Here is a 13489-nt window from a genome sequence, read left to right on the forward strand (position 1 = left end):
CCGAGCATGAGAATGTCCATATATCTCGTCAGCCACATTGTTGTTGACTCCAGCCACTCCAGCAGCAGCGGCGGTGGAGGGTAGCAGGCGAGCACTGGCTTTTCCATTTCAAAAATACAACCTCATGAGTTTTATATGGTGCCGGCATTTGGCCCCTTGCCTCAGCGCACTCTGCATTTCCCAGCTGCATACACGTACAGGAAGTATTGGACTCCCACCGAATAGTTTAGCGTAATACAGGAGATGAAATTGCCCCTCAATATGCGAGCAATTCAATCTCTCTTGAGCTCTCTGGGGCAGGTTAACCTTATTGAACCATGATTGGTGGCTACAGTTGTCTATGTTGCTGTTTCTGTAGGGATCAAGCACATATGAGTTATGTATAAAGCTCTCCGTCCCACTGCATTGTGTTTGGCGGATAGTAAGAATCATTTTATTTGCAGGAAGGCAGTGATAATAATTTTGGTGTAGATCATGTTTTTAGGATTTTATACGTTTGGTATTGAGGACAAAGACACAAACATCACTGAATAATAACTGAATATCTTAGTAAAATTGAATGCCTTATACAAAGGTTTTGTGACTCAATGGAAATAACACATACGCCCTGAATTAGGCTTCCCCCAATTCGGTTATTTCATCTTTACCATTGTTGGATGAAACAAATGCATTGGCAGACGGATGAGCTCTTATTTAATGATGATGATTAGAATATCATGAAAAAGTGCATTTACTTCTGTTATTCAACTTAAACTGTTTTATTTAATTTATTTATTTATTTGAGCATACATTTTGCTCAAAAGGAGTAGGCTGAAGCAAAAGCTAATGAGCGCCTACCCCCAACTCAAAATGATAAAACTTTTCATTTCTCATAGTACAATCAATGTATACAAAACAACAACAAGGAACAATAGCAAAAAAAACTCGTTTCCTTTCAGAACAGCTTTTTGACGCAAACCAAACTCACAACCACTGTTTGAACTATTCACATAATAACAGAACCAAACGCTATTACAAGAACGGTCTTGTTTCCTGCAAGATCCCTACAAAGCAAGTAACAAAGCGACCATTCATATATTTCTTTCAGTTTCCAATGCCAAATATCAGCCATACTCACTTGTTTTTATGACATAAGGGCACATTAATACACGTATTATACTACGTGTTCTTGTTGCTCCAATTGTCATTACCATGCTCAACACAATTTTAATCTATGTGCATTTTTATTGTATTATTATTATTATTTATAAACTGTGAAACTAATATATGATATACAATCATTACCTGCAAAGTGACATATGTCAAAGCTTTGTTTGTTGTAATTTTGATGATTATGGTCTTATAGTCCATTTTCAAAATATTTATTTTTATTTGGGGTTTTTACAAGCTGAGCCATAATAATAACAAATAAAGGCTATACATATCTCACTTACTGCATGTAATGAGCTTGTTATATATTAGTTTCACAGTTTGAGTTGAATAACAGAAGTAGATGCACTTTTCATGATATTCTAATTATATGACGAGCACCTGTACTGTTGAATTAAGTGATTTATTTGGTTGTGTTTATAATGTCTGCTCAGCCTATTGTCTCATTACATATATATATATTATAGATAAATAAAAATAAATAAAATAATAAAGGCTCTGATTAGCCTGCTATTCCTTTGTGTACATTAAGATATCAATGTATTTGCTGCTTAACTGGTATAAAACGTATGTTAAACTTAAGCCCTGGAAAACTATAATGAACAATAAAAGTATTCATTGGGAGAAAAGAGAAGCACCACTGCCCCAACTAAGCAGTAACCATACACTAATTATGTGCTGCCAACAAGACTAAATTACAAAGCCAGTTGATCACTTCAGGAACATAAAGTACTCATTAAAAACGGTGAGAGAAATTATGCATTGTATTGCTTCTAATTATGTATATTTTTGTGAAACGGTTCCAAACTGTGTTTAATATAATGAAAGCCACACAAACAAGACTGTGTGAGTAGAGACCACACATACAGTATTTGACTAAAACTAATATTTGTAATTTGTGAGAGATTCTACTAACAATGATCTATATGACATTTATTCAGTAATTGTTTCTCTTCGGACATACGCTTGTGGCTTTTTATGATACGCAGGGACTCACCCTCTTTCTGAGATTGTACGTCAGCAGCAGGTTTCTGGAGAAATGGTTGGCGAAGGCTGTGTAGAACTCCAGCACCTTCTGGAGGGCGTCCCGTTTGATGACGTGGAGGTCGCAGTAGGTGAGCGCCCGGACGTTAGCGCACGACTGGGTGAGCGTTACCTCTTTCCAAAAAACATCTCCAAACACATCACCTTTACCTGTTTTATAGAAATATAAGCAGAAAAAGCACTGTTTAACAAAGGGGAAGTGGGCACCAGACCATCAAAGAAGTCAACAGAAAAGTCAACTTCACTTTGAGTCCACATGGTTTTACTTTTGGGCACCATAAACAAGGGGTGTGTGAAATCCCAGACTGTATTATGCAATTATTATAATACAGTGCTGCTACTTCTAGTACAAGCGCAATAATACAAACACAATAAGCAAGTTGTTAGTTTATTGGCCCATTTGCTTAGATCAGGCATGTCATAAGTGCGGCCCAGAGGCCAACTGTAGTCCTCAGACCAAATTTTTGTCTTCTTGTTTTATTGGCTAAAATTATGTATTTTCCTCCCCCTACATGTTCCTGCAATGTCCTAATGTGTAGAATGAGCCCATGTTCACCACAACTGCCTCTAAAATCCTGCACTGTCACTCAAAAAATTGTTAATTCGGGTCCGAATGGTCACCAGCAACTGCAATAAAAACTTTTCTGATTGTGAATAAATGCAATCTCTTAAAGGGACTACATTTAATGTTTAACCCTTTTAGTCAAAATGTGTATATTTATGGTATTTTTACCGTCACGGTCGTCCTTTGGAGTTAATATGTGATGAGAAAGTCACATATGGACTGTTTGGGTTGGCAATACACGACATCAACAAGTCAACACGACGCAAACTTCACAATCAAGATTTTTTCCCCAAATGACTTCTTTTACATCATACTTTTATGGAGCAAAAATAATTTTACTTTCCAAAAAGAAAAAGAGACAGGTATAGCACCTTTAAATACACCCAGTTGAATGTTTGACTGCACTGACCACAGATCTGTGGTGCTCCATGCTATATACATGTCAATATGTGGCCCTCGGTGAACACCCCTGGCTTAGATGGATAATATATTCCCACACCATAACACCAATTCCACATTTACAATTATCCTTGTGTGAACAAACAGAAAGGCCATAATGCCGGCTATAGGTCCTTGTGGCTGTATTTTCCGCATTACGCTCCACTATTCTATTAACAAACCTCTGGTGGCCAGACTGTAACTGCTCATCACAGGGACACATGCTCCCACTCTGTGACTCACTGGTGACATGTCATTTTAAGTCTGAAAGGTACAACACGAGCGCAGGAGCAATTAACAATGAAGTGCTATGACTCATTATCATCAGAGGTCTCTTGTGTGACTGCAGAAAATATCTCAGACTTCTTTGCTTGTCCGAGTGTCGTCTGACCGCCCCTCAGGACAGTGTGATGACAAATGTGATCAAAAATGTTATTAAAAGTAATATCCTAAACTCTCAAGATCCAACAGCAGCATCCATCAAACTGATTCTTGCTTTCAATCGAATAACAGTGATTAATTACATTTTCAGCAACACATTTAGCCATGCAGTGTAGTTTTGGGAAGAGAATGTCAAAAAGAGGATTAAGAGGATGCGATCTGTAGTGTTGTGACATTAGGCTAATGAGAACTGGACTCATAGCTATGACTTGTTTTTTGCTGGGGCATATTGCTCAATGGCAATAGCCTAGAACATTATTGATCGTCTCCAAAAGAATCCAATAGGAGGTAACTAATACAAAACAGCCCAGGACAGTGTCTCGGTGCCCCATTCATTATTCATTAAATCAATCACGAGGGAAATTAGAGCAAGTAACAGAGAAAAGTCCCACATTGATTGGGGAATGACCGAAGTAATAGTTGTAACCACATCACACCTGCACCCTGTGATTTTTCAAGTGCCTGTGTAAAATGCATCTGTTAAAGACGCTTTAATCCTTTTTGCCCTGTACCTCCACCCACTCAGGGAGATTTTTGATAAACATGGTATGTCCTATAATTGTATGCTTTTCAGACAGAAATTGTCCTGTTTGTCAATGCCCTCACTGACTTAGGACTCCAGCCTTGGTGTCACCATAGACAGCGATTTTAAACTGGACAATCAGGTCAATGGCATTTTATAATCAAGTTTCCATCATCTTCGTCTTTTATTTCTTCTCAGCTGGACTACTGCAATGCCCTTTATTCAGGCATCAGCGACAATACACTTTCTCCATTGCAGTTAGTCCAGAACTCAGCCGCAGGATTTTTACCAGGCCAGAGTTTCCCAGAAAACACAAACACATCTTAGCTTCTGTGCACTGGCTTCCTGCAAGCTTGGACTGGACTGGCCCATCAGTACATCACGGACCTCATGTCTGATCTGAGGTCCGAGGGTTAGTCCCAGCTTGTGGCGCATAAGACCAGGTAAAACCAGCTGGGGACAGAGTCTTGCCAGAGCCGCTGTCAGCTCTAAGATGTGGAACACTCTGCCCCTCTACGTCCAAACAGCCCCCACAGTGGAGTGTTTAAGTCTCATGTTAAGACCCACTTTTATTCTTGGGCTTTATTCTTGGTCCTATGAGTGTTTTATTTAATTTTATCTTGTTTGTTTTATTTTTGTATCTATTTTATTTCTATTACGGTTTTACATACTATTCATTGGGATTGTTTCACCTGTTTTTTTTTATTATTTTTTTTACAACAGATGAGCTAGCAAATACAACAGACCTATAAAATGAAGCCTAGGCATTAATTCAACCTGGGAGACTAATTTCAGCATCAACAAACCTCCAGCCAATGATCGCCTCCGTGAGGGCCACACCTTCACCTCAGCCCATCAGCGTTGGAGCCACACCTCCGTAGCAGCCAATCATCGCCCTCTGTCCCGCTTTTAAGCCTCCAGCAATCCTGGATCATTCGCTTTCCAGCTGCACTGCAACCCACCTCCGCCCCTTCTCCACCTCTACCGCCCGCGGCATCTACCTGCTGCATCTCCACGGGTCTCCATACCACCACCAGTGTCCAGGCCCCGGGGAAGACATCCCTAACTCTAAGCGTTCGTCCATTCGGACATCAATGCATACATCAATGTCTACTGCCGGGGTCTGATCGCCAAAACAAAATACATGTCAATAAATCTTCCTAATTGCCGCTTTTGTCTGTCTGAGTCTATCCAGGTTGAAATGCTATTTGACAATTTATGCTCAGATTATGTTAATCTGTTAATAAATCCTACCATTAATGTTGAAGCCACTAATGATAGTCCTGAAATTCCCCAGTTTACAAGAAGATAAATTGCCTGAAACTAGACATACTACATGTTTGTGTAGGCTCTTAGGCATCCAGGGATTATCCATCGTAATAGAGATGTTCTCATACTAAATCACCACGATACAATTACCATAGCTTTGGACAGTGGATTTTGACTGTGATATGTTGTATTCAGGGCAGTTTGTGAATCTGTTTTCTTCAAAAAGACATGTATCCAAATACAGCCCCATGACTCACAACACGATGTTGTTCAGAGCCGTTACACCAACAGCCTGCAAAGGGGAGCTTGTTTGTTATCAAAAAGTTTTATCTCTGCTATAAACTTCTGACCCAGCGCTCAAGGCCTCTTTCATTAGCAATGCTTGCACGTTGTTGTCACTCCCAGGTTATTCATAAAGTATTACGTAATTGATCTACTAAATATTATGTCGTGTTTTTTTATTGCTGTGCATGGGGCCTGCGGTGAAAAGTAATTTTACATGAGTCGGCCTAGATCTGTTTCTGAAAATGTTTCTTTGAGGCTAATATTTCATGCTGCTTCTTTGACGGAAAAATTACTCAAGTATATTTTTGACAATTGAAAGGGAGGGGCTATTTTTGGTGCAGCATGGGTTGTAGTAAGAATTATTAGTTGTAATTCTAATAGTGCTGATGGTGGAGATAATAGCATCTCAGTGGTAATACAGTAGGAAGTGCAATATTCCATCAGGACACTGTTGGATACAACTTAATTAGAAGATAAAACGCGTGTCATTGTCAGGATTATGTTAATGAGAGGTTTTGGATGACAAATTTCATTCAGCATAATAAGGATTTCCAAATATGACATGCATTTACATATATTCTCTGATTGCATGTCGGTGAACATGTTCATCAATTGTTGTGCTGTGCAGTTTCTTAAGTCTCAGTAACAAGTGTCTTCCTCACCTAAAATGGCCACCACCTCGTCGTCCTGGATGACTTCCAGGGACCCAGACACTACAAAGCAGAGACTGTCTACGCTCTCGCCCGCGTGGTAGATCAGGTCCCCCGGAGCACAGTGGATGGTCTGAAACTCCATGGCCAGAGCGCGCAGGCAGCCGTCACTGGCCAGTCTGAAGGCTGGGTGCTCCTTGAACACTTTCCGGTTCAGGTGCACGCAGATATCCGCACGCATGTCTTTAGGACAGATCTGCAACACCTGAGAGAGATGACACTTCAGTCAATAATCAGGTAAATAATGTGGATCGTGCATAAAGCCAATATCAAATGGGTTAATATTTGTGTTTTCTGTCAAATGTCAGGGTAATACATTAAAGGAAATAAAATAATATGTGGGTCAATATGAGCAGTGGATCTCTAAGTAGCGGCCCAGCGACTAAATTGCTGTAGATTTGTGTGTATGTGATTGCTTTCACCACTGTTGCTTTTCCAAATGTCAGTGTGACTATAAGCCTCTTACATAGAGTAATGTGAAAAGGTTGCATTAATTTGGCAAAATATAATTCCACACAAGATGTGGTGGCGGTGTGCCCCATCAATTATGAAGTTATATAATGCAATATACAGCATGCATTAGACAGTGAAGTGGTTGATATAAAAGAGGTTATTCCCAGCTTCACCATGTCAAATAGCGATCAGAATGACTTAGACACTAGTTTTTATGTGGTTGTGTAAGAGCAATGTGTGAAAACATTTTTATTGTAATTCAAAGGTTAATCCGCAGCTGTGTGTTGACGCCAAATAAACAGGACGTCAGGCTTTTTCAATTCACTGCTTTAAAAACTATTGTCTTTGAAGATAAATGTCACACAGGAAGGGATTACGTCTCAAATTTAGAAGCTTTAGCATGGCCAGGGGACAGAATTAAATATCAAGGAACCCCATTACACTTCAGTGTCTCCAAAATGGCTGAATAAAATAAATGTTCAGCACAGAATGACAGTGTATAATATTCATGGGTCAGATTAAAAATGTAGTGGGCAGGGTACCAGATGTTACATAATTCAGAGCGGTTTTAGAGCAGCCTACCTTTTCAGTGTCTATGCCGCGTGACATGGACCAAGTGGAGGCGATGTAGTCCATGACCCGCTCGCTCAGACCTTTGGGGACCTGGTAGAGTTTTAGGAAGTCCCGCACACTGTTGAGCATCTCGTGGTATCGGTTGGTGTTGGCGTACATCTGCTGGAAGATCGTGGTCACATTACCGAAGATGGTGGCGTACAGAAGAGCTGTGGACACAAGCTGAGGTTATTTTTTGTGGTCTTTGCAAAGATTTATTTCAGGCAGTCGACACTAGACAAAAAGACAGGTACATACAGTGGTTTCCGAATGTTTTCAGACCTACTTTGATTATTTCTAATGTATCATGTGGCAATCTGATACCAAAATCAAGTACATTTATTTACTATTGGTAAAATTTCTGACTGATCACCCTTCAACACGGGTCTGTGACCTTCAACATCAAAAGAGACACTTAAAAGTGAAAACAAGAGAAACTAATAATTCATACACAGGAGTAAACAAACCCAACTGTTGCTCTCATAGTTGTGTTGTTTTTGAACATTCATAAAAGTTCAGGTCCATGTTAGATTCCCTTAATTTCCCATGATACAGAAAGATACAGCCTTAATGTACTGTAAAAGTACGCAAATAAACAATGATTTAGGCGTCAGATTATATCAACATAATAAAATAATAGGAATAACTAGAGGGGCATGAATACTTTCTAAAAGATTTAATGGTACAAGTAAATGTAATGTATTCATACTTAAAATCCCTCATTTAAATCAGAATGCAATCTTTTCTGTTTAGTTACTGACCTTTATGGAAACATTTTGATTACATGTATTCATTTATTGATGATTGATGCGCATCATAAAGAAAGTAGATTAACAACAGCACAGAACACAAATTCTTTGAGTTAACTAATGCAAAAGAACAACAATCCTCCTTTTCATTATTATGTATTGCCATCATAATGTACCCAGTGTGCCTTAAGCCTTAATATTGTTTTATTAACAGCTCCCATAGTCAGTCATGTGAAAAATTAACAATTCCTGCTCATCATTACACTCCAATTGGATCAGCAAAAACCTGCCAAAAGGGGGAAACTCTAATTACCGCTCCTTAGTAAACGTGCCTGTAGTCATCCATACTCATGTAGTTACAGCCTACAGAATTAGATCAGGACTTTTGACTCGTTTATCGCTGTGGGAAAAGGAGAATAGTTGGGAAATAAAGATGCGTGCGCGTGGTGCGGATGGGCCGGTGCAACAGCTGGGGTGCGGGGATCAAAGCCATCAGATGTCGGCTCCGTGTGTAGTGTTCTCCTGGCAGTGGAGCCCTAATTAGCCCTGCTCGAAGGGACGGAGGAGAGGAAACATGCCAGCCACACATTTCAATTATGCTCAGATGATGACAGTAACCTGGGTGCGCGAGCCTGCCGTGCGCTGGTGTGTTTGTTTAGTTTTTACGGTAGCACAATCAAAGTGATGAAAAACTGCACTGGGAATAATGCTAATTAAAAAGCGCTCATATCTCCTCAAGGGCACGGATAACCACAACTTTCATCCCTTCATAGCTGCTGCTTCACTAAGCTCGTGCTGCAGTAGTATACCACTGCACTTGTCTTCATTTACAAATGTGTTTGTTTGTGACATATGTTCAGCAATATGCTACCTGTCTTTAATGAGAGAGGGTGGAAGCTTTCTTGAGATGGTATGAACGTTTTGGGATGACAACTTCCTTAAGCCTGAGTGCTCTCACATCTAATCTAAACGCTTGAACAAAGAGTCCCCAGAGCAGAGCCTCTGTACAGTATCTGCTCCTGTACAACCCACTGCTGACGCACAAAACTTCAACGCTACAGCGCTCCAACAGCTGGCTTGTTTCAGACAGTTAAAAAGACAGTTGTCAGAAACTCAAGCCCCAGGCCAATAGTTGCTATAGCAACAGGACATATGTATAGCCCCCATCATCCTCTGTGTGCACCCCCCACAAAAACCCTCGTCACACTGTGATCTTCTACTGCCAGCACCGATCCAGAGCTGATGTAAAAATAGAACAGTATCAGGGCATTCATTTTTTATACAGAACAGCCATGGACTACACCAGATTGCATCTACAACAGAAATCTCCCGGGGCTGTCTGGTTTTTAGAGATTTAAGATGATTTGCATCACATAATAAAATATTTAGACAACGACAAGTCTCCAGATGAGCTTTGCCACCTTGCCCACAAGCACATTCATACTAAGCCTAAACAGTGGAAAGGTAGACGTGGCAGAGCGAGATGAGAACAATCACCCTGGCAGCAAAGGTCCGAGCGCGGCTGAGCAGAGCGCAGAGGTGTGGGTGATGGTACAGGGGAGTAGGGAGCTCTGCTAAACTGATGTGGCAGTGTTATTGCTGCGAGGTGCTGCTCTGTGAGAGCAGTCACACATAATGGCCCCGTTCTGTACAGTGCATTATGAACGCACGAACACAGACACATCATCAATGTTTCATATGGAGAAATAAGGACGGACTGTGCAAATCTGCCTCTTTCTCTGGAGTTTTTTCCATGAGATAAGCCGATGCTGCTGCTTTTCACAGCACATCTGACTATTAGGATGATTATTCCAATGCTATTATTACAGAACAATATATTCTGCTATCTGCCGTGCCACCATAAATAGCCAAGCCAATAGACGCAAAATATACAACTATTCATTAATAAAGTCTGAATATGCTATTCATGATCACAAATATTAGAAATAAAACTATGTATAAGTAAGTCCAGTTGTTTTGATTCACCCTTTTTGAGACAAATATTAATGGTCTCTTTGTGCAGTCACTAATGCTGAACAAACTGACAGGGCTGTGTCAGGAAGGGCATCTGTTTAAGTTGCTTTACTTGAATTACTCATGTCATGTCATGCCAATCCATGCACAAAGACACACCACGATCTGCAGATGGTCAAAAGGTAATAAAAGCTTAATTTATTTACTGATTGTTTTAAATCAGCATAAGCCAAAAGTGAGACTTGTTTTTTGTGTAGTGTGACTTAAGTACGTTGAAGCCATTTATGTTTCATTGACCACATTAGACTGAGATTGAAAGGCCTTCACTCACATCCGATCATCATCATGGCCACAGCAAATATCTTCTCCCCATCTGTCGTGGGTGCGATGTTTCCAAAGCCGATGCTGGTAAGGCTGGTCATGGTGAAGTACAGGGACGTGATGTAGACAGAGTCCTTGTTGGGGCCGCCCTCCCACTTCCCTGAGCCACTGGTGTTGAAGCGGTATGGTGTGCCCACAGTCTCTGCCAGGATATACAGCCAGCTGTCCGTACGGGGGATATTGGTCTCCTCATCGATGATTTCATAATCACCAATACTGTACCTGTGGGGAGAATAGGCAAGAAAATATACATTTTAATTTAGACACAAGTTTGGTCTATTTGAGCAATTTACATTCATTTTCTTTAAAAAAAAAAAAAAACTATACAATTATGGATGCTCAAAATGGAGTAGGCTGAAGCAATAAAGCTTATATGTCAATCAATGTTCAATTCAGTATATATTTACGTAACATAAGAAATTACACGGTCTACCTTACATTGACTTTGGATATAAACAGTTCCTTCCTTCCTACGCACAATAGAGAATTCCAGTTAATAAACTTGTGGTCTGTAATATCACTTGCCACTTGGTTTTTGGAAACAGTTTGCTGACTATGTAGTACAGACTTTATAGAAATGTAGAGGTCTGGAGTTTGTTTTCATAGGGAAACAAATTAAGATGGGAGAATTTTCATCCACTTGCTGGCATCATTACCATTAAAAGACTTTAAGTTCCCGCTTGTCCATAATGAAAATAAATTATGGCTAAAAATGGCCCTGCGTTAAGCCTTTAGGACATTAAAACATAATGGCACTCTAGCTGACCATAAACATAATAAATCATATTGAAACACAGGATTCTAATGCTCGCACCACACTTACCCCCTACAGGGGCCCTGATCTGATTAGGCCTCAGCTCCATAAATTTACATATCAATGAGAAAATTGAATTCTCTGGAAAGTACCAGAACACTTCCTCTGCTTTAAGGTACAAAGCACAAGTAATCCCAATGAGTGAAACAAGAGTGTTGACAAAAATGATCAGCTAATTAATGGATTAAGGATGTTAATTAAACTGTTCACTACCGGTCATGCTATTTTTGGTGGGTTCACTGGAGAGTAACGTTATGCAAGTTCAGTATGTTGGTATGCTCTTGATTCTCGGACATATTGTGGAATTATCTCTTTAACTTTTCTACTTTGTACACGTTGATAGGGAAAAAATGCATAAGAATAAATGTATTTTGCTTGAATATACCTAGCCTATGAGGACGCAAGTTTCACGATATGGACATGCCATTTCTCACTAAGCTTTAACTACTTTAAAGGACCAGGCCACCGTTTTTCCATACTGAGATCTGTTCTTACCTGAGCTTAGAGGAGTTGATGCGTACCTGTCTTGTCTTTACGCATGCGCTCAGTCACGCAAAAAGACCAAAGATGTTGTTAGCATTTTATACTTGGATCGTGTAACTACTCACCTAACCGTATTTAAAGTAGTACTAAGTAACTCATGCCCCTAGAGGCCATAAGCGCCACTGCAGGTGTTGTAGCATGTTATGTTTTCTTACTCATTAATTGTCAGTGAGAGTAAATACTACGCTGACAAAAAAGACAAAGGGAGAGAGGGATATTGTACATCCAATTAAAAATTCCACTTTTTTCACTCAACGGCTGTAAATACTGTTAGCTTTGACCATTAGCCTGTTAGCTTCTTCTTCGTGATTACATTAGTTTGTATTGGTGGCTCCAACCCGGAGGCAGTGAAGTGGCAATTGTGTTTTTCTGGCCAGAGACACCAGGGGGAGATGAAAGACCCCCCAAACATTCCATCAACACTTATATTACCCCCAGACGGACTACGTAAAGGATATATAAAGGTAAACAAGTTACTTAGCATTGCTTTAAATAGGGGAAATGTGGAAGAGCTTGGTCGCTTTTAATTTCACCCCATTTGGCCTCAAAGAGGAGAGGAGGAGATGCTAACAATACCTTTGGTCTTTTTGCGTGACTGAGCGCACGCACAGACACCAGACAGGTACACATCAACTCGTCTAAGCTCAGGTAAGAACATATCTCATTATGGAAAAACTGGGTTCCCCAACTTTTCTTCCTTTACGCCCCTCTGCAGAGGCAGGAGACAGACCAGGGCCCTGTTCGAAAACAGGACCCCCACAAGTGTATCTAAACATAAAAATAATGGCCAGTAAGCATTTAAATACAACAGTAACCAGAAATGGTGTTTCCTGCACATGTGGTCCTGTCTTAATGATATGTGATAATTCTTTGACCATTTATTTTGCTCGCGTCATATCTCTTATGACCTGACCCACCACAACTCGACCCACATTTTTTGAGGGGTGCTATATATGCCAAAGCACTACATACCAAATGCATGCGAGCCAGTGAGCAGCCAGACCGAAGACACACACGAGGAGAACCAGCACAGCTGCTCCGTACTCAATGTAGTGGTCCAGTTTACGGGCAACCCGACCCAAACGCAGAAGTCGAACCACTTTAAGAGAGCTGAACAGACTGCTGATGCCCTGAAATGAACACATAAACAGATTAATTTTGTGCCTAGTCATTTCCAACACAGTGGGATATCTATTTATCTGAAGCTGTAGTAAACAGACGGATAGAGCCATAACAAGTGGGCAGGAAAAAAAAAAAATTAAATACAATCTATGGTCATAAGATATGCGCAGTCAAATTAAAAGATGGAAGACCTCACGGAACAGAAATACTCTTGAAATTTAAACAAACATTTTTATTCATTGTGATGTAATGCGACTTTTTTGTTGCATAACCAGATGCTAAATGTAAACTCAGCTCAAAATCTATTCCTAAACACCCACTCAATGATTTAAAGAGACAACGGAAATCGCATCAGTCTCCTTTCCAGTTTGTAAGTGCAGACAATATCTTTCCAATGCTGGCGTGTGTGTATGTGTG

General features: G+C 40.2%; 1 protein-coding gene across 4 annotated transcripts in view; it reads right to left on the bottom strand.

Annotated features, from left to right (window-relative positions):
• The window catches only part of LOC306965211 (voltage-gated delayed rectifier potassium channel KCNH1-like), a 45825-nt gene that overhangs the window by 5755 nt on the left and 26581 nt on the right, over nucleotides 1-13489 (bottom strand). For all 4 annotated transcript variants that reach the window (XM_079559468.1, XM_079559467.1, XM_079559469.1 and 1 more), the window contains 5 exons: nucleotides 12923-13080; nucleotides 10544-10815; nucleotides 7460-7659; nucleotides 6377-6629; nucleotides 2147-2343 (listed from right to left, as the gene is read on the bottom strand). In XM_079559468.1, the coding sequence (XP_079415594.1) occupies nucleotides 2147-2343; nucleotides 6377-6629; nucleotides 7460-7659; nucleotides 10544-10815; nucleotides 12923-13080 (1080 nt within the window). The remainder of the gene's footprint in view (nucleotides 1-2146; nucleotides 2344-6376; nucleotides 6630-7459; nucleotides 7660-10543; nucleotides 10816-12922; nucleotides 13081-13489) is intronic.

Source organism: Gobius niger (assembly GCF_951799975.1).
Source record: "Gobius niger genome assembly, chromosome: 7".
Lineage (NCBI taxonomy): Eukaryota > Metazoa > Chordata > Actinopteri > Gobiiformes > Gobiidae > Gobius > Gobius niger.